At 41.8% G+C, this 25,823-nt stretch overlaps 3 protein-coding genes and 3 non-coding genes across 7 annotated transcripts in view; all 6 read left to right on the forward strand.

Annotated features, from left to right (window-relative positions):
* Positions 1 to 591: 591 nt before the first annotated feature.
* On the forward strand, positions 592 to 4,825 carry LOC121548465 (glycine cleavage system H protein, mitochondrial). Its single transcript, XM_041859885.2, has 5 exons — positions 592 to 1,022; positions 2,554 to 2,633; positions 3,073 to 3,136; positions 3,246 to 3,377; positions 3,711 to 4,825. Exons 1-5 carry the CDS (start codon positions 872 to 874, stop codon positions 3,806 to 3,808), a joined length of 525 nt encoding a protein of 174 aa, XP_041715819.2. The 5' UTR covers positions 592 to 871; the 3' UTR covers positions 3,809 to 4,825.
* A 1,483-nt stretch (positions 4,826 to 6,308) lies between these two features.
* Positions 6,309 to 9,603, forward strand: LOC121548464 (60S ribosomal protein L13). The gene is made up of 6 exons (XM_041859884.1): positions 6,309 to 6,374; positions 6,848 to 6,965; positions 7,255 to 7,396; positions 7,987 to 8,160; positions 8,894 to 8,950; positions 9,397 to 9,603. The coding sequence occupies exons 2-6, from the start codon at positions 6,862 to 6,864 to the stop codon at positions 9,553 to 9,555; spliced, it is 636 nt and encodes a 211-aa protein (XP_041715818.1). The 5' UTR covers positions 6,309 to 6,374; positions 6,848 to 6,861; the 3' UTR covers positions 9,556 to 9,603.
* On the forward strand, positions 7,542 to 7,620 carry LOC121549377. The gene has a single exon (XR_005996816.1). It is a non-coding gene; the product is annotated as a small nucleolar RNA MBII-202 (small nucleolar RNA).
* On the forward strand, positions 8,416 to 8,495 carry LOC121549376. The gene has a single exon (XR_005996815.1). It is a non-coding gene; the product is annotated as a small nucleolar RNA MBII-202 (small nucleolar RNA).
* On the forward strand, positions 9,126 to 9,207 carry LOC121549378. The gene has a single exon (XR_005996817.1). It is a non-coding gene; the product is annotated as a small nucleolar RNA MBII-202 (small nucleolar RNA).
* Positions 9,604 to 17,188: 7,585 nt separating the features above from the next.
* LOC121548463 (copine-7) overlaps positions 17,189 to 25,823 on the forward strand; it is a 51,470-nt gene continuing 42,835 nt past the window's right edge. The window contains exons 1-2 of one of the 2 annotated variants that reach the window (XM_041859882.2): positions 17,189 to 17,277; positions 19,028 to 19,662. In XM_041859882.2, the coding sequence (XP_041715816.1) occupies positions 19,489 to 19,662 (174 nt within the window). In that variant the 5' untranslated portion in view covers positions 17,189 to 17,277; positions 19,028 to 19,488. Of the gene's footprint in view, positions 17,348 to 19,027; positions 19,663 to 25,823 lie in introns of both variants that reach the window. The other variant, XM_041859883.2, reaches the window with a different exon arrangement.

A 25,823-nucleotide genomic window follows, 5' to 3' on the forward strand; every position in this document is an offset into this window, starting at 1 on the left:
AACTCTTTACGGCCAAGGTGTACCCCACCCATTTGGATCCCCTAAGAAAGGATTATGTGGGATGACCTGTGTGCAATACCTTTAGAGGAGGTAGATGTGTGGTAAGTTCATTTTCAGTGAATGCAGTCCAGTTACTTTCTAGTCACGCTGCAAAGTACTGTAGGACCCTAGTGTGAAGTCTACCAAGAAAACCAGCATTTGTTTAATGAAAGCAACACTAGGTCCTAGGAACTGTTGCCCGATCTCAGCAGTTGTGTACTACAGTACAATAGAAAACGGATACAATTGAAACAGTGATGGGGTTAGAGCTGTAATATTCATGAAGGGAAAACGATTTAGAATCAACCCAGTTTATACGATCTACCAAGCATAAGAGAATGGTCGCGTTCCCCTGCTCAGACGTTGCATGAATCAACCAATGGTTGCGTGCCACGGCATCGACTGTCATCGATTGACAGATTGTTGTAACATTTGATGTGGTTTGCTGATAGTTAAAATACATACCCAGGCGGTGTAAAATATGGCATGCTTCAGCAACGCCTGGGCAGAGGAACGCGCCCAAAACCTTATGGTTAGGTCTACAATGCCATAAAGATGCAGAGTAGACCAATAGACAGAAGAACATCTAACACTACCAACTATGCGAAAAAACAATTAGTATCCTAAATATTATGTTGTGCATCTATTACGCCTTCAGAGTATCCATATAAGGAAAAACCTTATCGGCAAATACGGTCCAACTTCCACAAAGTCCTGCCGGTGCAGTGCACGAAAAGCCGCTTCTATTTCATGTCGAGAGCGCGCAAATGGTAATGGTGCGCGCTCCACTCAGTCAATTGCATGTGTAATCTTTTCGGCCGACACTGTGAAGATGGCGATGAGAATAGCGTTCCGGTGCCTTTCTGCCAACTTTTCCCCAGTACTGCTTCAGCTTTCTCGACCTGTACAGATCTCCGCAAATCGGTTCTTATGGAAGGCCAACACCGCACGGACACTGAGCACGGCCTCGCGACTGTCCACAGGTAACAATTTGTTACAATGTTGCCCAAATTATATTTATCAACATTACAATTGATGTACGGGTCTGTGGCTACACATTCCAGTCGCTGAGGGGGAATAATCTCACGCTGTTTTGGTCACTTTACCACCGTACATTTTTACACGTCAGTGAGAGAGCGTGAACTGCGATTTGAATTTTGTGATCAGCATGTCCAGTTTTGTAAGCAGTTCAGAACGCATGCCCTGCTACGATAAAGTTTGGTCGATGGGTCAAATAAAAAGTAGCCTAATGCTGACCGTTACGTGGTCTAAAAGTAAAATATTCCCTGTAGTTATTCCCAGACAGAAATCAAGTTCTTTCATTTTATGGAATTCCAATGGAATTTTGGGATTCCCTGACCAGCCCTGTCGAACAACGGTCCCCGCGATAGGTTGGTTTAACCGTAACATTTTGAATTATATGGTCGCTTTACATAAACTGTCCCCAAAAGTAGCCAGGTCGAATTAAAGTTTTCATTTTCTTAAACAATGTTTTACAGTGTAATCTATCAGAGGTTTAACTTGACCTTGGAACGATTTGCTGGGTCTACTATCCACGGCCTTAAAAAAACATTAGGGCTTGTTAGGCACTCAGACACCCACTGTCTCGTGCCCCAATGTAGTGGATAATTACATAGAGCAAGTCACGCACGAGTTTGGACATAGCCAGTGAAATACTGGCCTGAACTAACAAATTTGAGCATACATCTATATTTAGCATATTTACTTTATTTCCTAAATTTGTAGGCTGAAAATGGCAAATACATGTATGGTGTTTTATGTGGGGGGTGTTTTACTCTATAAATTATATTGAAGATCTCTATTAAGGGAAGGCTCTCCCCTGAGTCTTTTAGACAATCCAGCCATGCCTCAGCATTTTGCACAGTTCACAATCTGGTTCAAACCTGTATTTTTTCTGCATGAACTGATGCTAGCATTGGAAACTGTTGAGGCATTTAATTCCTCCCCAGGGTATCGGAAACGTGACAGCATTTGACATAAACCATATTTTAATGTTTCTTGCTTAAAATGTGGATTGCATCTGTCCAAAATAGTATAAAATGATTATTAGTTAATTTAATAGAATGAACAGCCCACATAGCAGATTAGAGGAAGGATGTTTTTCATTTCAACCAATAGAGAACTGTTAAATGTGGGTGCTCCCTCCCACCACCCATACTGTGTACAACCATACTACAATATACAGTAATAGCTAGAGAATGCGTGGTACACTGAATGAGCAATTGGCATCACCATGGTGATAGTAATACAATTCACATCTTGTTTGACATTACAGGACTGAATGTGGGAAAGTGCATGTTCAGAATCATGAATGGTATAGTTTGCCACTGTGCAGTATTTTAAATCAGGTTTGCAGTTTTGCACAGTACTTTTTGGCTCTGGTCCATAGTACATTAGTGTCCTTTGGACAGTCAATAACAAGGACAATGTTTGGGATGGGTACTTAGTTTATACACATGCATCCCGTTATCTGACGTGAATCTATTTTTACAGCCCTCAAATTCACAGACAAGCATGAGTGGGTACGAGTAGAGGGAGGAGTTGGCACAGTTGGCATCAGCAATTTTGCTCAGGTAGGCAGTTTGGTTGATACTTTTATCAATGATTTAGTGTGCTGTTGTGTTTCTAAATTACTGACAATCTGACATTTATTGGTCTACATAATGCCTGTATTGTCTTGAGATTTATTTTGGAACTTTGTACTTTGTCCTGCAATACAAAGACATATACCAGAATGGGCAATTTTAGAAATGTATGACTATTGTTTAGGGTAATTGATTAATTGTATTACGCCTGGCTTAAAATTATTTGAGGGCCAATCTGATATTTGTGGACTAACTTGACGTTTACCACAACTTTCATTGGCCTTATTTTATGCTTTATGAAATCAGTTAGACGTTAGGATTCTTCCCAGAATTTCCTCAATCTATACTTAAAATATGAATATTTTGTGTTGCAAATTCTGAAAGCTGTATCTGCTAAAATGTTAGAATTTGTGTCCCTCCATTGTAGCAAGCATTAGGTGATGTGGTGTATTGTGGACTCCCTGAGGTGGGGCAAAAACTTGAACAAATGGGTGAGTATTTTTCAGGTTTTAAGTTTCCTCCCACAAGTAAATGACTATTGTGACCACAAGCTTTGTTGCCAATAAGGAGGGTCATGCATGTCCTTTGCTTGTGTTGCAGATGAGTTTGGTGCTTTGGAAAGCGTGAAGGCTGCTAGTGAGCTGTACTCTCCTCTGACTGGAGAGATAACTGAAATCAACACAGAGCTGGCAGACAACCCTGGACTAGTGAATAAATCCTGCTACGAAGGGGGTGAGTATCTTAGGCAAGACAAAGTGACATAACAAATCAGTTGATAAGTATGTTTGACATTTTAGTCATTTAGCAGATGCTCTTATCCAGATGCGACTTACAGGAGCAAATTAGGGTTGTGTCTTGTTCAAGGGCACATCGACAGATTTGTCACCTATTCGGCTTGGGGTTTCGATAACAGCGACCTTTCAGTTACTGGCCCAACGCTCTTAGTGGCTGGGGTACCTGCCACCTCCTTATATGATTTTATGTTGTTAAATAATCAGTGGACACACTATTAAACCCCCTCTCCTGACAATGTTACTGATGGTTGCTCTCCTCTTTGATTTTCAGGCTGGCTAATTAAGATGACTATTGACAACCCAGCAGAACTTGATGGCCTCATGGACGATGGTTCCTATGAGAAATTTGTCAAATCACTTGATGAGTAGACTGCTCGACTCTCCATGTTCTTTTTTTAAATGTTATTTTTAATGATGATTACAGGTCTTTCACACTAATCCTATCTGGACTGGCTGTAAAATCTCAGCTAAAATGAGATTATGTAAAGTAGCCATATTTATTTGGACTGTAATTGTTTAATCACCAAGATAACCTAGGTGCTTATTGCTGATGAAACCACAAGACAACCTGATGTGTTTGTTCCCATGTCCTGTTGGCACAACGATAAGTCCTGTTGACACAACGATAAATCCTGTTGGTACGACCATAAGGTTTAATTATTTCAGGTGCTTTGTTTGGACTGAAAAAAAAATTGAGAAGTGGCAACAGGTTGGAAAGTGACTGGAAATGAAGTCAGATAAATAAATACAACAGACAATCCATTGTTTTTTTCATTATGACTTTTATATTCCCTCTGGTGGGAAGAATTGTATACAGTACTATTCACTTGCTTTACATAAACCACCTTGAGTCCTTATCTAATAGTCAAAACCTAGTTTGGTGTCTGGCAATGCAAGACTAGTCAAAACCTAACCTTGGCTGGCAGCCTGGCACTTCCAAAGACTCCCACACTTGTAGATTCACATTCTTCAGCAAGATAACCTTCTTTAGAACAAAAGACTAAAGCACAAATTAAGCAAGAATCAATTCTATTTGGGATATTTTCGTATTTTGAGGTGACATCTGGAATATGTGGGATATATTGCATTTTTGTTACACCGCCTGTATTATTATACTGGATTGTTGACATAGCTTACTAATATATCTACTGCTATACATATCATTCTTAGTATATATTTTTGGTGTAGGCCTATATATGCATAGATTGCATTTGGATTACTGATAGTGTTATTTGGGTTAACTGGATTTTTCCTGACATGATATCTTGTTTTTGATTATTTGTGTACTTGTTTGACATTTTTACTGCATTGTTAGGAGCATTTCGCTGCACCTGCTATAACCTCTGCTAAATTGTGTATGCTACCAATAAAATTTGATTTGATATACTGCTGCTGTATTTTCCAACCCAAGTGATTCAAGCTAATAGATGAAAACAAGTTACCGAAAGTTACACTTCAGTGATATTAACACATTTAATATAGCCACACAGTATCATCATTGATATATTAACATATAGTCAGCCCAGTCAGTTAATGGTTCAGTAGTTTACATTATAAATGACAAGTTGCCCATTCTATAAAGGGTGTGTGTGGACCTATTCCTAGAAATTACCCTGCTTTATACACTATACCTTTTTGTTCTGATGCCTAACTGGTGAAAAACCACGGGGATAGAAGCACTACTGAAACGCGTGCTGATGACACTGGCTGCTTCTCGTTGCTACATTAAAGCTCGGCACACCTTGACTTTTGCCCTTAGATTAAGATAGAGATGAGGTGCAGGGGAGGGTTGATCAATGATTAATGGCAAAAGTGGGCACAGAATCAGTGCAGCAGAGAAACAGAGCATATCTTTGACTTGATTATGAAGGGGCATGGGGATTTACTACTTTACAGGAGAATATAATTTGGCTGTCGGACAGGGATGGTCCTCTCTTGACACAATGAGCAGAGTGATGGGGTTGCTGTTTATGTGCACTTTAAATATTGCATGCCGCATATCTTTACTATGATTTCAAGAAAGTATTAGGGTTTAATACACAACACTCCTACAATGAAAACATGTAATTTATAATTATCATTACAACAATGAGAATGGAAAATTGGGGGATACTCAGAGAAATAGGCTCATATGCAAAAGACTGTCTGAACAGGTCCATAAGTGAAATGTGTGTAACTTTATTGTGGGGCTGCAGTGACCCCTTGTGGTGTACCTACAAACATACATCAGCAATAACTCAGATTTGGGTGGACGACCATTAGTTATTGAACAAATAAACTGTCAGGCATGCATAATGGTTGTTTCAATATGTGTTGTATTAGGGTATAACATTTTACATTTTAGTAATTTAGCAGACGCTCTTATCCAGAGCGACTTACAGTTAGTGAGTGCATACATTATTGTTATTTTTTTCATACTGGCCCCCCGTGGGAATCGAACCCACAACTGAGCTACATCCCTGCCGGCCATTCCCTCCCATACCCTGGACGACGCTGGGCCAATTGTGCGCCGCCCCATGGGTCTCCCGGTCGCGGCCGGCTACGACAGAGCCTGCATTCGAACCAGGATCTCTAGTGGCACTGCTAGCACTGCGATGCAGTGCCTTAGACCACTGCACCACTCGGGATAAAAAGCACGTTATTACTCAGCATTATCCCAAAACTAAGAAGATTTGATTTACTAACCAAAAAACGTACAAAAAACTCATTCGATCTGAATGTATTCTGAACAAGATATAAATAAATAAATAAATAAATAAATAAATAAATAAATAATCAAAGATTGATTGTATATTTTTATACCACTCTTCACACGTGAAATGTAGTACATCCGGAGGACAATCCATTGCGTCTACCATTGGGTGCCATCTTTATATCCCACAATGCACTGCTTTAGGACTTCCTTTTTCCTTTCGGCCATTTTCCGCCCCAGACGGTATGTGAAAATAAGCTCACTATCTTTCAAACGAAATCGCTCTTAATCCTCCAATATATCGAAGTTGGTGTGACTTTTATGCATTTATTGCGAAAGTGTATGATGTTGCCGTTCCGAATATATTACTATTGATGAGTTTGTTGAGATTAAGGCTCAGTACTTGAAATTGGTTAGCAGTCATAACCTACCTGGGTTGCAGACGCATGTATATCTGTGTTGTCAGTGACGTTACACGTTTCATTGTCACCAACCTGTCGATAATGATCTAGATTATCGACAATTACCTCAAAAGTTTACGGAGTCATTATCACAGTAAAATATACTTTTATTGTTCCGTCTGTTTGTTGTAATCCATCGTTGACCCCCCAAACCAAACTCGTCAGCCATTTATTCCTCAGCTAGATGGTCTGATCTTATTGCTAAATGTGATTAGCTTCTACGCCTACATGTGTTAGTGTCAACTTCTGTTTCAGGGAAGTAGGCAACCATGGCACCCAGCCGGAATGGCATGCTTTTGAACCCCCACTTCCACAAAGACTGGCAGACGAGGGTGCGCACCTGGTTCAACCAGCCCGCAAGGAAGACTCGCAGGTAGCCCTTGATTAGTTACTTTGGTTAAATATAGTATAATGGTTGGATAAATGCTAACGTTTGGTTGAAGTGTCTGACGTTTCAAACGTCCACTGTATGCAAACCTACCAGCTATTAACTAGCATGCTTATGTGACGTACCTAGTTGGTTAACTAGCTGTATGGATTGAATGATGGCTATGGTGTAATTCTGGTGTGTAGCTGTGCAAGACATGCCTGAGGCTGTATGGATGTGATGGAGATCATTCAAATATAACTTGCTATATATGAACAGAGTATTTGTTTTTCAGGCGAAAGGCCCGTCAGATCAAGGCTCGTCGTATTGCTCCACGTCCTGTGGCCGGACCCCTTAGGCCTCAAGTCAGGTGTCCCACCATCAGGTATCACACCAAGGTGCGCGCCGGACGTGGCTTCACCCTGGAGGAGCTCAAGGTAAGAGGAATATTAACAGTACATTTACCTTTTGAATAATATCCTTCCGGTTTAGGCAGTGTTGGTACATTATGTAAGACTGAACAGAGTGAAAGACCGGTGTGAATTTATTGGATATATTTTAGCTTGCTGACTACTAAAACCGTGTTGACAAATCTCCGGAATCTCTGTACCTCCTTGATGATTCAATTTGAACCTATTTGCTGATGTTTGCTTAATTTAATGTGTTGTGCATATCAAAAAAACTCAATTAAAGCTAGTCAATCGAGTAATAATATGGGACTCAAGCCAGTTATTAACCAATTTTATTTTTTACATGCTTTTTGCCTGAATGTAGCAAATCTACTTGTATTGATTTATGTGCAAGCCTTCACACTTCTAAAAGTGCAGGCATGGCTAGCAACTAAATGTCCAACATTCCTCAAGCACGGCGCTTGTAACGCCAAGGGTAGTGGGTTCGATCCCCGGGACCACCCATATGTAAAAATGTATGCGCACATGACTGTAAGTCGCTTTGGATAAAAGCGTCTGATAAATGGCTTATTATTATTATTTGGTTCACTGTCTTGCATGTGCTTTGTGTATTCCAGGCCGCCGGTATCCACAAGAAGACAGCCCGCACAATTGGCATCGCGGTTGACTCCCGCCGTCGCAACAGGTCATCGGAGTCCCTGCAGGCCAATGTACAGCGCCTGAAGGAGTACCGCTCCAAGCTCATCCTCTTCCCCAGGAAGGCCTCCGCACCCAAGAAGGGAGACAGCACTGTAAGTGTCAGTCATAGAACATCGGGTTGAGTGTTTATAAACATATGGGCACGCATAACCATATTGTCAAATGATTCAAAGTGATTGCCTAATTTGAGGGTCAGATTATAAACATTTGCAGTGTGATGATTTCAGCAGTCATGCATAACATTCCCTGTTAAAAGTGATTTCAGAAAACTTGCTCATAAATGTGGCAATGAGTGAAATTGTGATGAGGAAACCTGGATTGTGAGCAGCACTGGGCCAGCAGTCAAGTGATGACAAATTCTCCGGAATCTCTGTATTACCTTGATGATTACCTTTGAACCTATTATCTGATGACTGCTGGTTTCATGTGTCCAGTGCCCATTCTGTAGTTTCTGAAATGACCTGTTAGCAAAGACATTTTGGAGTTAAGGTGTGGAAATTGGGCTTCAAGCTAGTCTGTGGAGACTTTGAGAAGATTTTACTGCATTTTGTGCTGTCTTAGACATATTGGTGGACAGTGTTGGAATGTCATTAAAAATATAGTTTACACATAACAGCTCTGCATGGTTATCTGGACTACAATTTATGGGAATACTTTGTTTACGTGCGCCATTGTAGTTTTAGAATCAGTTGGTGGTGTGCAATTAAATGTTTGAAATGTCTTCTCTTCACCCCAGTAGCGTTTTAGATTGACTGCACCGTCTTGAATGTGCTCATGGTAGATGTTACTTTTCCTGCGCGTATTAAAACCTTTCCTTTTCTCCAGGAGGAGGAACTCAAGATGGCCACGCAGCTCTCTGGGGCTGTCATGCCCATCAAGAATGTACGTATCACTCAATTCACCCAAAAAATGAAGTTCATGTTCTTTAAATGCACTTAACACTGATTTAGGTTATTGCATGGTAATGGGAAGACCAGGTCATAATTGGAGGATGTAAGATTAGTATCTTGAGTATATGTATTGAATACATTATGTTAGAGCTCTTTCAGCAGTCAAGTGATGACAAATTCTCCGGAATCTCTGTATTACCTTGATGATTCTCTTTGAACCTATTATCTGATGACTGCCAGATTGTGTGCTGTGCCTTAATTTACAGACGTGGACACATAAATAATTCAATAATTGAGTAATAACATGGGACTCGAGCCTAATCCATTCATTGTATTTTACTTTCTCTTTGTCTGAAATGCCCTCTACTAGCCCTTCTATTCTTGAGTGTATCTTTACATCAACATGGTTGTAATTGGGGTCTTCTCCCTGTGCTGCAGGTGCATAAGAAGGAGAAGGCCAGGGTGATTTCTGAAGATGAGAAGAACTTCAAGGCTTTCGCCAGCCTGCGTATGGCCCGTGCCAATGCTCGTCTCTTCGGTATCCGTGCCAAGAGGGCAAAGGAGGCGGAAGCAGAGAGTATTGACAAGAAGAAATAAACCGTTAGTTTCTATGGAACTTTCAAAAATAAAAACATGTACAAATTCGCTGGTCATTTTTCAATATGAAGGGTCATGTTTGTTAGCATCTCGCATCTTGGACTTTTAATTTTTTATTGCAGTTGTGCAGACATTTCTGATCAACGGTGTTAAACACTCAACTTTGGTACATTAGAAAAATCTATTTTAATGCTTAAGTATTTAAATGAGCACATTTGATGGATTATAGAAATACAGGCATCAATGCAAACACTAAATCCAGTGTTTACTGTGTTGCCCAAGAGACCAATGGATACAATATATCTTGCCCAGTCATTACCAGCAGGTGGCAGCTGTGCCACGTTGATAATCCCTCAACCTGGCAATTTCAAATTGTATGTGAAAACCTGTCTCCTGAATATGAATTATATGATATGGAGGTGACATTTTCGAGGAAGTGGTCTTGTAGTTTTTGTACATTTGTAGGCTTTTTGAATCGTCTTCAATGAGTCAAATGTAGCACAATGGTCCTCAAGCCAAAAAATTCATAATGCATCTGGCAGAAGTAAATTAATCCACCAGCTCAATCATTTATCTTAAATGACTGTTTTTCATGAATTTGATGTAATCTTCAAGCCCATTCAAAAGATTAGGGGATGTAAAGCAGAAGTGGTGGTTACTTTCACAGGGGTTCTGTTTAGCATACTTTGAATTCCAAAATATGAAATGGATTGTTCTTTCACAAAGTAGTCAATCTACAAAATCTCAGGATGTGGCGCCCTTGGAGTGGTTATAACGCCTCCGAATAGTTTACTGCTCACATTCGTTTTACTGTTAACGAAGCCAGAACAGTGTATGTTTTAGGGACTTATTATGAGCAATGCTCCAGCCTTCTAGTAGTATATGATATGTGGTTTTGAGTTATGTAGTCAAAGAATCGATGGAAAGGTTCATTGTGGAATTCCTAGAGATTCTCATCCTAGCCCTAAGAGTTCCAGTTCGGTATTTGTAGGGGTGCAGTTACACTGAACAAAAATATAAACGCAACAAATTATGATTTTACTGAGTTACAGTTCGTATACGGAAATCAGTCAATTGAAATGTTACATTTTTAGTCATTTAGCAGACGCTCTTATCCACAGCGATTTACAGTTAGTGAGTGCATACATTTTCATACTTGCCCCCCGTGGGAAACGAACCCACAACCCTGGCACTGCAAGTGCCGTGCTCTACCAACTGAACTACACGGGACCTTATCTATGGATTCCACATCACTGGGAATACCGGTATGCATCTGTTGGTCACCGATACTTAAAAAAAATATAATCTGAAAACCAGACAGAATGTGGTGTGACCACCATTTGCCTCATGCAGCGCGACACATCTTTGCATAGAGTTGATTGTGGCCTGTGGAAGGTTGTCCCACTCTTCAATGGCTGTGCGAAGTTGCTGGATATTGGTGGGAATGGGAACACGCTGTCGTACATGTTGATCCAGAGCGTCCCAAACATGCTCAATGGGTGACGTCTGGTGAGTATGGGACATTTTCAGCTTCCAGGAATTGTGTACTGATCCTTGTGCATTATGCTGAAACATGAGGTGATAGCGGCGGATGAATGGCTCGACAATGGGCCTCAGGATCTCGTCATGGTATCTGTGCATTGAAATTGCCATTGATAAAATGCAATTGTGTTCGTTGTCCATAACATAACCCTACCGCCACCATGGGGCACTCTGTTCACAATGTTGACATCAGCAAACCGCTCTCCCACATGACACCATACACGCTGTTTGCCATCTGCCCAGTACAGTTGAAACCGGGATTCATCCGTGAAGAGCACACTTCTCCAGCGTGCCAGTGGCCATCGAAAGTGAGCATTTGGCTACGACACTGAACTGCAGTCAGGTCAAGACCTGATGAGGACAATGAGCACACAGATGAGCTTCCCTGAGATGGATTCTGACAGTTTGTGCAGAAATTATTTGGTTGTGCAAACCAACAGTTTCATCGGGTGGCTGGTCTCAAGACGATCCCACAGGTGAAGAAGCCGGATGTGGAGGTCCTGGGCTGACGTGGTTACAAGTGGTCTGCGGTTGTGAGGCCAGTTGGATGTACTGCCAAATTCTCTAAAATGACGTTGGAGGCGGCTTATGGTAGAGAAATGAACATTCTATTCTCTGGCAACAGATCTGGTGGACATTCCTGCTGTCAGCATGACAATTGCACGCTCCCTCAAAACTTGAGACATCTGTGACATTGTGTTGTGTGACAAAACTGCACATTTTAGAGTGGCCTTTTATTGTCCCCAGCACAAGGTGCACCTGTGTAATGATGAACTGTTTAATCAGCTTGTTGGTATGCCACACCTTTTTGTGCGTATGGAACATTTCTGGGATCTTTTATTTCAGCTCATGAAACATGGGATCAACACTTTAAAGGGGAAAGGGGGATACCTAGTCAGTTGAATAACTGAGTGCATTCAACTGAAATGTGTCTTCCGCATTTAACCCAACCCCACTGAATCAGAGAGGTGTGAGGGGCTGCCTTAATTGACATCGGAAAGTATTCAGACCCATTGACTTTTTCCACATTTTGTTACGTTACAGCATGATTCTAAAATTGATTAAAAATAATTTGTCAGCAATCTACACACAATACCCACGTAATGACAAAGCGAAAACAGGTTGAAAAATAAATAAAAAACTGAAAAGCCTTATTTACATAAGTATTCAGAACCTTTGCTATGAGACTCAAAATTGAGCTCAGGTGCATCCTGTTTCCATTGATCATCCTTGAGATGTTTCTACAACTTGACTGGAGTCCACCTGTGGTAAATTCATTTGATTGGACATGATTTGGAAAGGCACACACCTGTCTATATAAGGTCCCACAGTTGACAGTGCATGTCAGAGCAAAAACCAAGCCATGAGGTCGAAGGAATTGTCCGTAGAGCGCCGAGACAGGATTGTGTCAAGGCACAGATCTGAGGAAGGGTTCCAAAAAATGTCTGCAGAAATAAAAGGTCCCCAAGAACACAGTGGTCTCTACCATTCTTAAATGGAAGACATTTGGAACCACCAAGACTCTTCCTAGAACTGGCCGCCCGGCCAAACTGAGCAATCTGGGGAGAAAGGCCTTGGTCAGGGAGGTGACCAGGAACCCGATGGTCACTCTGACAGAGCTCCAGAGTTCCTCTGTGGAGATGGGAGAACTTTCCAGAAGGACAACCATCTCTGCAGCAGTCCACCAATCAGGCCTTTATGGTAGAGTGGCCAGATGGAAGCCACTCCTCAGTAAAAGGCACATGACAGCCCTCTTGGAGTTTGCCAAAAGGCACCTAAAGACTCTCAGACCATGACAAACAAGATTATCTGGTCTGATGAAACCAAGATTGAACACCTTGCCCTGAATGCCAAGTGTCACATCTGGAGGAAACCTGGCACCATCCCTACGGTGAAGCATGGTGGTGGCAGGATCATGCTGTGGGGATATTTTTCAGCGGCAGGGACTGGGAGACTAGTCAGGATTGAGGGAAAGAGGAACAGAGCAAAGTACAGAGAGATCCTTGTTGAAAACCTGCTCCAGAGCACTCAGGACCTCAGACTGGGGCGAAGGTCCACCTCCCAACAGGATAACGACCCTAAGCACACAGCCAAGACAACGCAGGAGTGGCTTCGGGACAAGTCTCTGAATGTCCTTGAGTGGCCCAGCCAGAGCCCGGACTTGAACCCAATCAAACATCTCTGGAGAGACCTGAAAATAGCTGTGCAGCGACGCTCCCCATCCAACCTGACAGAGCTTGAGAGCATCTGCAGAGAAGAATGGGAGAAACTTCCCAAATACAGGTGTGCCAAGCTTGTAGAGTCATACCCAAGAAGACTCAAGGCTGTAATCGCTGCCAAAGGTGCTTCAATAAAGTACTGAGTAAAGGGTCTGAATACTTATGTAAATGTGACATTTCTGTTTTTTTCTTTCTAATAAATGAGCAAAAATGTCTAAACCAGTTTTTGCTTTGTCGTTATGGGGTATTGTGTGTAGATTGATGAGCGGTGAAAAACAATTTAATCCATTTTAGAATAAGGCTGTAAAGTAACAAAATGTGGAAAAGTCAAGGGGTCTGAATACTTTCCGAAGGCACTGTACATTAACATTCTACCATCATCATGGTATTCTCATGCACCTGACACTTCTGCACTGTGAGTAATATCCTGGGGATGAGGTTATCACCATGGTAACGGCAGAATCAGTGGTAACATACCGACAGTGCAGGTCATACAACTTCTTCAAGGTAAAAATAAGTCTGGTGATTAGGTCTGACAGCATTGTTCCTATGCCCCTCTGATAGAATGGCTGCCACTGTGCCACAGCATAATGTCTTAAGGTTAATTGAATGTCAACTGTAGCAATGTATGCTGTAATATCAATTATACATAACCAATATACTGTAGCTTTGCCTATGTAAAGGAAGGCAGCCTTGAAGTGTGTGTGTGTGGGCAATACCTTAAAAATGAATGCATATCAAATTGAGTGTATGCAGGCTTTGTATGATGTCATGTCTCTTGATCATAGGTAGAGGTGGGGAGGGCAGTGGGAGTATTATGCAAACATCACATTTCCTCTGCTCCTGCATTCTCTATGTCAGCCATGACAACCTCTGACCTGAGCAGAATAAAAGATCAGGTGAGAACCGCACAAGATTCTGTCTCTACCAGGTTTGCTTCTTTAATGTCTTCTGTTCTAATTATTTACTTCAGATTGTGCTGCTGGTTGTATATTCATGTTTTGACCTTTTGAGTGTTTAAACTGTAAGATGATGATACAATCTGTTCATGTAGCTTTGACTTACTTTTTTGGGAAAGACTGTATTTACTAGTGTTTATTTCTTGAATGTTCTCCCCTAGGCCTGTATCATAGCTTTAGGATCCAACAGGAATTGATTGAATGGTTCGTGACTGACTGCTTTCATATTAGGTCACTCAATGAAAAGTGATGAGGTAAGAAGAGGATAGGCTATATTGAGATCAACTAGATCATGTTAAAACAAAAGCACACCAAAAAGATAGTGTTGTGGAAATTATAGCAACCATAGCCAATATGGGAGCCTCTAGAATCAATGAAGTATTGGGATTTTGCCCAAAAACCTACATGTAAGTCAATGTGTCTAAGAATATCTTAACACTGGGGAACTGCTAGGTTGATGATTACATATGAAGTTACACAAACTCCTCACCAGTGCCTGCACAAATTCCATTTTCATTTTGTTTTCCATTCTTTTTGTTACCTGAATGGCAGGAATCGTTAAAGTTGGTTGGTATGTAGCTCTCGTTAGTTTTCTGTTATGTTGGAAACAAGCGATCAATTTTTACGGGAAAACATTTGAACTACACAACAGTATAATGTCTGGCTGGGAGCTGGAGTGGTATAAACAGCTAGATAGCAAGAGGACTCTTGATAAATATATGCATAAATACACAGGAAGAGTCTGGAGAGGGAAGCTTTAGTGTTGGCACAGCGGCAGCAGATGGTTTTGGTTAAGAGCTACAGCATAACGGAGCTCAGGTGTATGGCCCGGGGCACTGTTGATTCCTACTCGCAATGAATTCCCATCGAGTTTGGGACGCAGGAGGTGAGAATGTAAGATGATAGGGTAACAGAGTTAAAACGCATTCTTTAGGCTACAACTGCAACAAACCCCTGTCTATGCCATGTTAATTCTGGTATTCATGTAAGCCCATGCACATTTACTTATAAGAATAATAACATAAAGGAAATCAGTTGATCACCACCAGGACAATGAATACATAGGACAATGAAACAGCACCATCTCTGTTTTAAAGAGGCAGAAAGCATTGGAGGGGAGGATGCTTCCTGCTGCAGGGTTTGTTGATGTGATCATGATGAGGGATAAACAGCCCAGTAAAGCAAATAATTAAAATAGAGCCAAACATTTAGTTGAGTGCTGTTTGAATAAGTAGCCCTCTGCTCAATGCTGATTAGCCTCCCTGTTCGCTGCCAATACTTTTTACGGAGGCCTAGTTTTTATAAGGAGCAAAACCCTGAATGTGTACCTATGGAGTGCTCCTTGACTGGCCATCCCTGAAGGAGGGGCTCAGTGAATTTAGCAAGGCTTCTCTTGAAATCAACAACAGAGCCCAGAGGCTGTATTGCAACCAATGATGATGTATCCTCTTTAGAGAACATTTGGAGAGGAATAGCTAATTCAGACATTTTCTCTGCATCCCAGAATAGGCTTTGCCCTGAAGCAATGGGAGCAGGCATATAGTGTACTTTCATTCTTTCACCCAGACTATTGTCATCCAAGTGGGAAGGCAGAAAGGATATGTGCTGTAGGTGGGACCCCCACCACTTAATTGCTACAGTTAAGTGCTTTGAGAGGAAAATGTACAACTCTGAATACACTTAATTGTCAGATGATAAGCTATCATGTTATATAATCTTTAGCCAGTTTTAGTGAGTTCACAAAAAAGATATAGGCCTTGTGGGTGGGCTGAAAAAGGCTTCATTTGAAGAGAACTGACAGAGAGTATGTGTGGGTGTCAAATGATTTTAAAACCTGCCCAACATTTGTTGATATTCAGATCATTATAGCGTTAGCTATAGCCCTTTTATTAATATTAAATAGTCTAAAACCTGATGTGGTGTGTGGGTGTGAGAGAGAGAGAGAGAGCGAGAGAAGGGGGAGAGGTAGAGGAAGGGTGAGAGAGAGAAAGAGAGTATGAGACGTTGCCTGTCATTTACAAGAGTAGCACTGACTGCGATTCATCTCCATTGTTTCTCAATTTGAGCTCAGTGTCACTTAGGATCCTTAGCTGTCTGGCCAGTCACATCAGGGCGCTCACACACAGAACTTGTTGTGCCATCACCTGAGGATCTGTCTAACTCAATCTCTGTTGCCTGGCTGTGAAGTGTCTCCTCCTGTGTTTCCTGGGGTTGTAGTTATTGAGCTCCGTGAAAGACAGCAGTCCTTTCATTGATACTAAATGTAATATCTAGCCACTGGGAGTAATATAGTTACATTGTGTCATATTAATAGGCCAATTACTGGAGGGAGAGACTATGTATCTCTTACTTGATGTAATTGAGTGAATATTTTTTGGTGGATTGCAGACACTTATTTTGCCTTTGAGCTGAGCAGATATTATCTGGCAACAAGGTACTATCTTGCAGTGTTTGATATGCAGAGACAAGCTAGCAATACAAATGCAAGCCATTGGAATTTTGTGGGGGGAAAAGACTCACATTGCATGTGGACAGTATAATATGTAGGCCATTAGTGATGAGGAAAACATTTGTGTTTGTATATGTGTAATCTGTATGCTTTTAATTGTATGTTGGTCACTGTGACTGTGTTTTATTTGATCTATAGCAGATTAAATCAAAAGGCTAATCAACAAATGCATAAATGCTCTGGTGGTCAACTTTAGCTAAAGCTCACGTGAAAACGAGCAGAAAGGTGAGATGATCAGTGTGGAACAGGCGCCAAGAAAATGTGTTCATGTATCACTATTGTGAACTGCTGCCGCACCTCTACGTCTCCCTCCAGCGGATTCTGGTGACATTGCGAGCTTTATCGGTGTGGTTAGGCAGATCCACCCCCTCGCTCCGCTATCACACACCTCTTGCTTCTTCCCCCTTCCCTCCACTGTTCCTGAGTTTCGGAAAATCAAGCAGTGCGTTGAATGAAAGGTAACAACAAGTGTAAGTCCAGGGGACCACGACAGGTAGGAACAAGCAGCAAGAGTTTGGGTGGATTGTTTTGAAGCATATGATGCAAGTATCTGAATGATTGAGGTAATCGAACAAAATAATGTTATTGCAGAGCATTTTTGGAATAGTATACGTTCATTTTTTTATTCTTATATGATTCATTGTGAAATGCTTGGATTCATTCAGAGGCAATGGAGTTGCATTGATAAACGACCAGTTCAGCTAGTAATGTAGATCAGTTTATAATTTTTTTGTGCTGATAATTGAATGTATAAGGCAATCGCGCCTCTCTCTGTCACCCTCAACAAATCATAGTATGGTTATCGTAGGAAATTATTTAGGTTGAGACCAAAGTTGAGAACAAAATCTTTATGAGTTGCTTAGTTGGATAGAAGTCATGACAATTACAATTTTACAAGTCTTGAGTAGTCATTTATCAAGCTTATCTGTCTATAACTGACTGTCTACCAGATATAACGCAAATATATACTAGTTGGATACAGTATATATAAAATGCACGTGCTACACCTGGTTTAACATGACCAGGGAGGGGTGTGTGCCCATGCAGTTGTTGGTTATTTTGTCAGACAACAGGTTGTAGACATATTGCTGATCAATAATAGGATATGAGAATCTCCTCTCCACATTTTCTTTTTATCTGTAACATTTATAGATCAGCACGCTTATTATTTGCATTTATGTTCCATCATCATATTATATGTCAATGCAATAGATACAAAAATAATTATAAGAACATGGAACCAACTGAACGTTACAAGTGCTTGAGCAGATTGTTTCGAGCTAATTACAACTCTCAGGGGATTATTGGTTGTTTTATAGAAGCCAATAATCTCAAATTGTAATTTATTTTATGAGTCATATCGAGCCGTTAACGTTTGTTCTTATTGTTTCTAACTACCTCATCAAACACTTATGATTGCTGCAAAGGGCGCCTGATCTAATGTAACATAATTGCTTTAACCGAGCCTCAACCCTACTGGAGAGCAGCAGCCGAGTGACTGAAGGTCGCTGTCCATTGGCCGTGGTGCTGAAATAGGGCAATGTGGATTCATGCGCCTGGCCAGACTTTGTCAATATTATATATTTTTTACTGAGTAGCAATTCACCTGTTATCATTCAATCACCTTCATAGCCTACCTCATATGCAAACGTCTTCCAGTCTGAACTTGGATTCTGCTAATATTTATTTGGGTACCAGTAATTTGCTCCTTTAAGATTAGGATGATGTTAAGGTTCAATAGCATTTTGTTTGTGGATATATGCTATTTGGCAGATACTTAAAGGCCCAGTGCAGTCAAAAACGTGATTTTCCTGTGTTTTATATATATATTCACAATATGAGGTTGGAATAATACTGTGAAATTGTGAAAATGATTATGCCATTTTAGTACAAGAGCTGTTTGAAAAGACTGCCTGAAATGTCAACCTGTTTTGGTGGGATTGAGTTTTGGCCTGCCTGGTGACATCACCAGGTGGTAAATTAGCCCAATAAGAAAGGCAGTTCCAAACCTCTTTGCCAATAACATCTAGTTTTCAGTTTTCCCTATTCAGACCACTCCCAGACAGTCCTAGCAAAAGTCTTGCTTGAGAAATTGCTCTTTGCTAAGAAGCTATTTTTGTTTATTTTTGACCATTTTAATTGAAAACAATCACAGTAAGGTACTTAATTGTTACCCAGAAATGATTTGATATTGAGATAAAAATGGCTGCAGTGGACCTTTAATTAGTGTTTTCTTTACATAGATACAGTACCTGTGTGGACTTTGAAGGATGATCGGGAGCATACTCTTTTTTAACCCAGTTGTGATGCTCATGGACAACTTTTTCATGAAGAACACATGAAAACACACTTTGGCTGATCCTGAATCGCAAGTGACTCTCCACAGCTTTCTGGTCATCTAATCAAGACTCCCCAGCCTCCATCCAGCTCGGCCCACCCTGTCTGTTATCTCTGCAAAAATTAAATGACACCTGTCTTCATCTCAAATACAGACCTCTGAGAGAACTCTTTGCCCTTTTGTAACATTCACTAGCAAGTCCAAGGATCCATTCTTCTCTTCTATGTATCTAACTCTGTGAGATTTCAGTGCCTCGCCCGGCTTGAATCACTAAGCCATCCCCAGTAGTTCCCATCACTCTGAGCTCTCGGCAGCACCTACCATCTCTTGCTCCTTACTGGTTGGCTCCTCGGATCCTGAGCCAGGATGAATGACATCCAGGATGCTACCTCCCCAGGGGGTGCCCTCGGTGGCCCTGTCGCCTGCGTCTCCAAAGTGGAGCTGCGCGTTGCCTGCAAGGCTCTGCTGGACCGAGACACACTGAACAAGTCTGACCCATGTGTCATACTCATGGTGCAGAACCAGGGACAGTGGACAGAGGTGAGTACCCCCCATCCCCTGTATGTCCCCAACCTACTGGCCTGGTAAAGTCTTAACTAACATTGTTCACTCCATAATGTGCTGATGGTATGAACAATAAGCAATGGATGTTGATGCTAAAACAACTAAGCCAGTGAAACTCAAACCCCAGTAATGAGCTGCATAAGTATCTCTATGATGTTGACATGTAACATTAGGTAGTATGACCCCAGTTTATTCAAATAACAATGATTCCATGTCTGACAGAGTTGGATAGCATGAGGTGAACCAGAGTGAGTGCTTGAATGGAAGGCATTGTCACCCAGCAGGATATGGACGGCACAGTGGGTGGGGCAGCCCTCTCGCCCCGCCCTCTATTTCTCAATATCAAAGCTGAGCCACATAAAAAAAATTATAAAAATCAAAGTATTACCTGGAACAGCAGTGGTGGCTTGAAGACAGGAGTGAGTTTTAAGGAGTGAGCTGTTTGTGTGAACATGTCAGACTGAAGGATGAAATCTTAATCCTGCTCCCATTATCCTAACAGCTGGGCAGTGCCCCAGATCACAGAGAACAAAGTAGAGCCAGGGAGAAGTGGCATATCTGGTGCTGGCTTGGTGGCATTGCTGCTGTCTTCTTTTCTTTTGAAATGGATTCTGATTTATAGAGTAGCTACCTGAAACTTAATTGAAATTCTCAACAGCACTGAGAACATTGTTCATAGGAGGAGGACAGGAAATCGTATTATCTTATTTTCCTTTTCACCTCTCTCTCTCGGAATTACACTGGTACACTATTTGTAATATGAGCTGGGGGTGTGTGAGCTATGAATAGCATATTTCCCATGATGCAGTAGTGCACTATATGACTGATATTCTGTATATCTATAAGGCAGTTTGACTAATTGGTGGTTGCCAAAGAAATCCATCTGTGTTCCTTCAGCCCATTGCATTCCCATATGAGATGGGATGATTTGAGATGGGATTCCAGCCTGGCATTGCTGATACATGTTGATATGAATCCGTGGTAGTAAGCACAGTAGCCTACACTTCCCATTCCCTTGTTAATTAAGCCAGACAATATGTTAACAAAGTGGAAGACCATGAGGGTGTGTGTAATGATATGCAGCGATGCTTGTCGTGAGCGTATACACTGAGTGTACAAAACATTAGGAACACCTGGTCTTTCCATGACATAGCTTTCACCTGGTCAGTCTATGATCCCTTATTGATGTCACTTGTTAAATCCACTTCAATCTGTGTAGATGAAGGGGAGGAGACAGGTTAAAGAATGATTTTTAAGCCTTGAGACAATTGAGACATGGATTGTGTATGTGTGCCATTCAGAGGGTGAATGGGCAAGACAAAAGATTGAAGTGCCATTGAACGGGGTATGGAACTGCAATGCTGCTGGGTTTTTTACGCTCAACATGTGTGTATCAAGAATGGTCCACCACCCAAAGGACATCCAGCCAACTTAACACAACTTTGGGAAGCATTGGAGTCAACATGGGCCAACAGCCCTGTGGAATACTTTCGACACCATGTAGAGTCCATGCCCCGACGAATTGAGGCTGTTCATTCAGTGTATGTTGCAATTATGCCCCAATGTATTCTCCTCTCCTCCAGGCATTGCCAGATAATGATTAACATTGACAATGCCAAATTGCAGTCTGTTGCGATGGGAAGCATTTATAAAGGCCCAGTTAATGGTTATGAATGAGGTAAGGTGAGAATTGTGTTCCGAGGATTTGACAATAATGAAGCTTGGCTGATAGTGTTGAGCATACACTAATCAATTTGTCGCTTTGGTAATGCGATAAAACAACAATGCATGAGGAAATTAACCTGGGTTCTCTGCAAGCTGAGCATTTGAGTAGTTTACATAACTCCCCTAAATGCAGCTAGAGAATTAGGAGGTGATATAATTGATACAACCTAATGCTCCGAATAACCATATCATCCGTGTCAGTGGAGAATGCAATTTGTTACAGCAGAATAAATGCCACTAAACAAGAATTCTGAAATGTGAGTCTGTCAAGCCCAGTCAATACTGAATGTCAGTGTGCAAGAATAATAATTGAGAAATAGGGGAGGAGAGAGAGAGAGAGAGAGAGAGAGAGAGAGAGAGAAAGAGAGCGAGAGAAAGAGAGCGAGAGAAAGAGAGAGAGAGTGCGAGAGGGAGGGAGAGGGGGGGGGGGAGAAAAAGACTGCATCCCTGCTATCTACTGTTTGCAATGGTCTGTTTTACCCTATACCTAAAAAATATATATAACTCTCACAACAGCTTTGGCTCTCTGTTCTTTGAGGGCTGCCTTTAGTTATTTGTGTTACACACTGTTACAGTAACTGCATTCAAATGAGTTTAATCCCCTGTGTGATAGACATTCATTAGCTGCGCGTCACAGACATACAAATATGCACACACATACGCGCACACTACCACACTTGCACGCACGCACGCACGCACACACACACACACACACACACACACACACACACACACACACACACACACACACACACACACACAGTACTTTGTGGTGTCTGTCCATCAGATTTAGGAGATTGGGAAGACGCTTAATTCGCGGAATTGAGGAAGAGGAACAAGACAATATTGTGTTTTATTGTCACTGATATAAGTGGTAGTTCATCAATGTAGTCCATGCAGTGCGTTTAATTAATTACATTCTTTTTTGGCCTGCATCTTCCTGGCAGCATTAAACTCACTGCTACACTATATATACAAAGGTATGTGGACACCCCTTCAAATCAGTGAATTTGGCTATTTCAGCCACACCCGTTACTGACAGGTGTATAAAATCGTGCACACAACCATGCAATCTCCATAGACAAACATTGGCAGTACAATTGCCTTACTGAAGAGCTCAGTGACATTAAATGTGACACCGTCATAGGATGCCACCTTTCCAACAAGTCAGTTCGTCAAATTTCTGCACTGCTATAGCTGCCCCGGTAAGTGCTGTTATTGTGAAGTGGAAACGTCTAGGCGCAACAACTGCTCAGCCACGATTTGGTAGGCCACACAAGCTCACAGAACGGGACCGCCGAGTGCTGAGTGCTAAAAATCGTCTGTCCTCGGTTGCCACACTCACTACCAAGTTCCAAACTGCCTCTGGAAGCAATGTTCGCCGGTAGCTTCTTGAAATGGGTTTCCATGGCTGAGCAGCCGCACACAAGCCTAAGATCACCATGTGCAATGCCAAGCGTAGGCTGGAGTGGTGTAAAGCTCGCTGCCATTGGACTCTGGAGCAGTGGAAACGTGTTCCCTGGAGTGATGAATCACGCTTCACCATCTTGCTGTCCGATGGATGAATCTGGATTTGGTGGATGCCAGGAGAAAGCTACCTGCCCGAATGCATAGTGCCAACTGTAAAGTTTGTGGAGGAGGAATAATGGTCTGGGGCTGTTTTTCATGGTTCAGGCTAGGCCCCTTAGTTCCACAGTGAAGGGAAATCTTAACGCTACAGCATACATATGACATTCTAGACGATTCTGTGCTTCCAACTTTGTAGCAACAGTTTGGGGAAGGCCCTTTCCTGTTTCAGCATGACAATGCCCCCGTGCACAAAGCAAGGTCCATACAGAAATGGTTTGTCGAGATCAGTGTGGAATAACTTGACTAGCCTGCACAGAGCCCTGACCTCAACCCCATCAAACACCTTTGGGATGAATTGGAACGCTGACTGCGAGCCAGGCCTGATCGCCCAACATCAGTGCCCGACCTCACTAATGCTGTTGTGGCTGAATGGAGGCAAGTCCCCGCAGCAATGTTCCAACATCTAGTGGAAAGCCTTCCCAGAAGAGTGGAGGCTGTTATGGCAGCAAAGGAGGTACCAACTCCATATTAATGCCCATGATTTTGGAATGAGATGTTCGACAAGCAGGTGTCCACATACATTTGGGACAATTGAATTGGACATGTAGTGTATCTTAACCAGAAGCGGTGCGTGGGTAAAATCACTGTGGAAGCCAAGCCAACCTATGTGTTGTAATAATTGTGTTGTTTGTGCTATAACCCGTGATATATGCCTAAGAAGGACAAATTCAACCACACCTTTGTTTCCTAAAAAAAACGGAGCGCAACCGCTGCCCGGTGAAGTCCACAAAGCACATAGCATGTAACAAACATTGGTCAAGAAAGTTAATGTTTCTGACATTTTCAGATTACTAAACAACTACGATTTAGAACCACAGAGAGTTACTGCAAGTCGCAAAGAAAACAGCTGCCGCCACTATTCCAGCACCATTTCAACATCAACATTTCAACATCAAATCACCTATGCATAGTCTAATACAGTGACAACTAAAAGATACCAAAACTATTTAGTCCAATCAATGTAAGCTAAATATGATGTGGCTGTCCATGGTTCTGATTTATTTGTGTGTGTGTGTGTTGGTGCAAGTATAAAAAAACATGTTGACTCACCCTACTTGTAGAGAAACGCCACTGCCACCCTCCTCTCTTTCATGTTGCCGAAACGTCTATGACTGTCATACAGTACACTCTTTAGTTTTTTATTGTCCTAGGCTACCTGGCTAAAATGCTTGCTCGCTAGCCTAACTTCCTTTCATGGGCAGTTAGCTAGTTAACATTAGCCTTCTACATCTAGCTACATATTGAACTTCCATCCTCTCAGTCCAGGGGCACAATGTATTTTATGGTTGGATCAGAATCGCCTTTATAATCATTGGCCAGTACGGAGAACTAAGTAAAACCACAACTCCAAATCCCTATCTCCATCCATGGCTAATTTAGGAAAGGGACAATTTTATCTAGCCAGCTAGCCACCGGAGGACAACAACACAATGAGATGCAACAATTCAAGTTGTTTCTGTGATAGGACTGAAGCCAAATCCAAACTGGCTTCCCTTTACCCTTTTTTTTGGTGTGCCAGGACCATTCATAGTTGAGCTCAATGCTGATTGGCTATTATTTTATTTTTAAAATGTTATCAAGGGAGGCCAGATGCTCGCTGGCTTCCCTTGCCTTCAATGCTATGGGCGGCAGCAATATCGTACTCTTTATGACCAGACTGCACCAGATAGATGGCCTACATATACAGAGACAGAGGGGCGCTGTTTCTCTCGCTCTGATGCGTTCTCTGGTGAGATACATTAAGCCTCTTGCAAATTGAAGGACAATTATGAAAACACAGAGAGACTAAAGATACATTATTTTATGTTTTTTTCTTGGTAAATTATTTGGGAAAGCCTGGCTTCCCTTGGCATCCATTAATACATGCCACTGATCTTAACCATACAAGTGCTGTTGATACACAGTGGTTGGAGCATGTTTGTCGATGTAGAAGCCACTTCATGGTTTTACTAAAGATAGAATTCAGCAAAACAGAGAGCTGTGTCAAGATAGTTGGGCTGGGGAAGAGGCCCTTGAATGAACACTCCCTTGTGATATGATGTGTTGTACTGCTCTGTATTTGAGTCTTTGGTGGCCCACTCCTTTGCTCTCAAATCCATCTGAACAGGGAAGCAACATTGTCATGCAAATCATTTGCTCATCATGCCAAAGGCTGAGTGAGAGCGAGTAGCTAAATCCACACACATCTCGCTTCTCTCTCTCCTGCCGAACGAATGCAGCGCATTTTTATTTATTTATTTAATACAATATTCTGCCCATATGAACAAATGTATATACAATATTCTGCCGCCAGCCAGCCGTTGTTCTCCAGCCAACTTCGCACACGTGGTGGGTGTGCAGAAGAAAGAGTCACCAACAAAGGAGCAGTGGCGATTTTAGCATGTAAATCTTGGTGGGGCAAACGTAAAACATTTTTGGGGATGCATGCCAGCAAAGCCACTACACAACACTAAACAATACATTAATTGCACTATAACGGTGACAAACGGTACCCACAAACTGTTAGGGCCTACATAAAGCTGTCCCAACTGCAGAGTCCCAACAGCAGTCCCAACACCTTACCACTGCTACACCTGGCTATCAGCGGAGTCTTGTCTGGCAGCGAAACAGTTAATTCAGCCTCATTTACTGCCTTTGAAAAAAAAACATAGCTGATATTAATGACTTGCTTAAACAAATGTGGTTTCTACTGACAATTGAGATGTACAAACTATGGCATAAGGGGATGAGAAGCAGATAAGAGGCAATCCGTAATTTCAATTAAGACATTAATGAGCGAGCTA

The sequence above is a fragment of the Coregonus clupeaformis genome, unplaced genomic scaffold (assembly GCF_020615455.1).
Source record: "Coregonus clupeaformis isolate EN_2021a unplaced genomic scaffold, ASM2061545v1 scaf0408, whole genome shotgun sequence".
In the NCBI taxonomy this organism is placed as follows: domain Eukaryota; kingdom Metazoa; phylum Chordata; class Actinopteri; order Salmoniformes; family Salmonidae; genus Coregonus; species Coregonus clupeaformis.

Excerpts from the sequence above, each read along its gene's own strand:
- LOC121548465 (XM_041859885.2), top strand. The coding sequence starts at position 872 with ATGGCGATGAGAATAGCGTTCCGGTGCCTTTCTGCCAACTTTTCCCCA. Across the intron at positions 1,023-2,553 it reads GGCCTCGCGACTGTCCACAG|CCCTCAAATTCACAGACAAG; the intron begins GTAACAATTTGT and ends CTATTTTTACAG. Across the intron at positions 3,378-3,710 it reads TAAATCCTGCTACGAAGGGG|GCTGGCTAATTAAGATGACT; the intron begins GTGAGTATCTTA and ends TTTGATTTTCAG.
- LOC121548464 (XM_041859884.1), top strand. The coding sequence starts at position 6,862 with ATGGCACCCAGCCGGAATGGCATGCTTTTGAACCCCCACTTCCACAAA. Across the intron at positions 6,966-7,254 it reads CCCGCAAGGAAGACTCGCAG|GCGAAAGGCCCGTCAGATCA; the intron begins GTAGCCCTTGAT and ends TTTGTTTTTCAG. Across the intron at positions 8,951-9,396 it reads CTGTCATGCCCATCAAGAAT|GTGCATAAGAAGGAGAAGGC; the intron begins GTACGTATCACT and ends CCTGTGCTGCAG.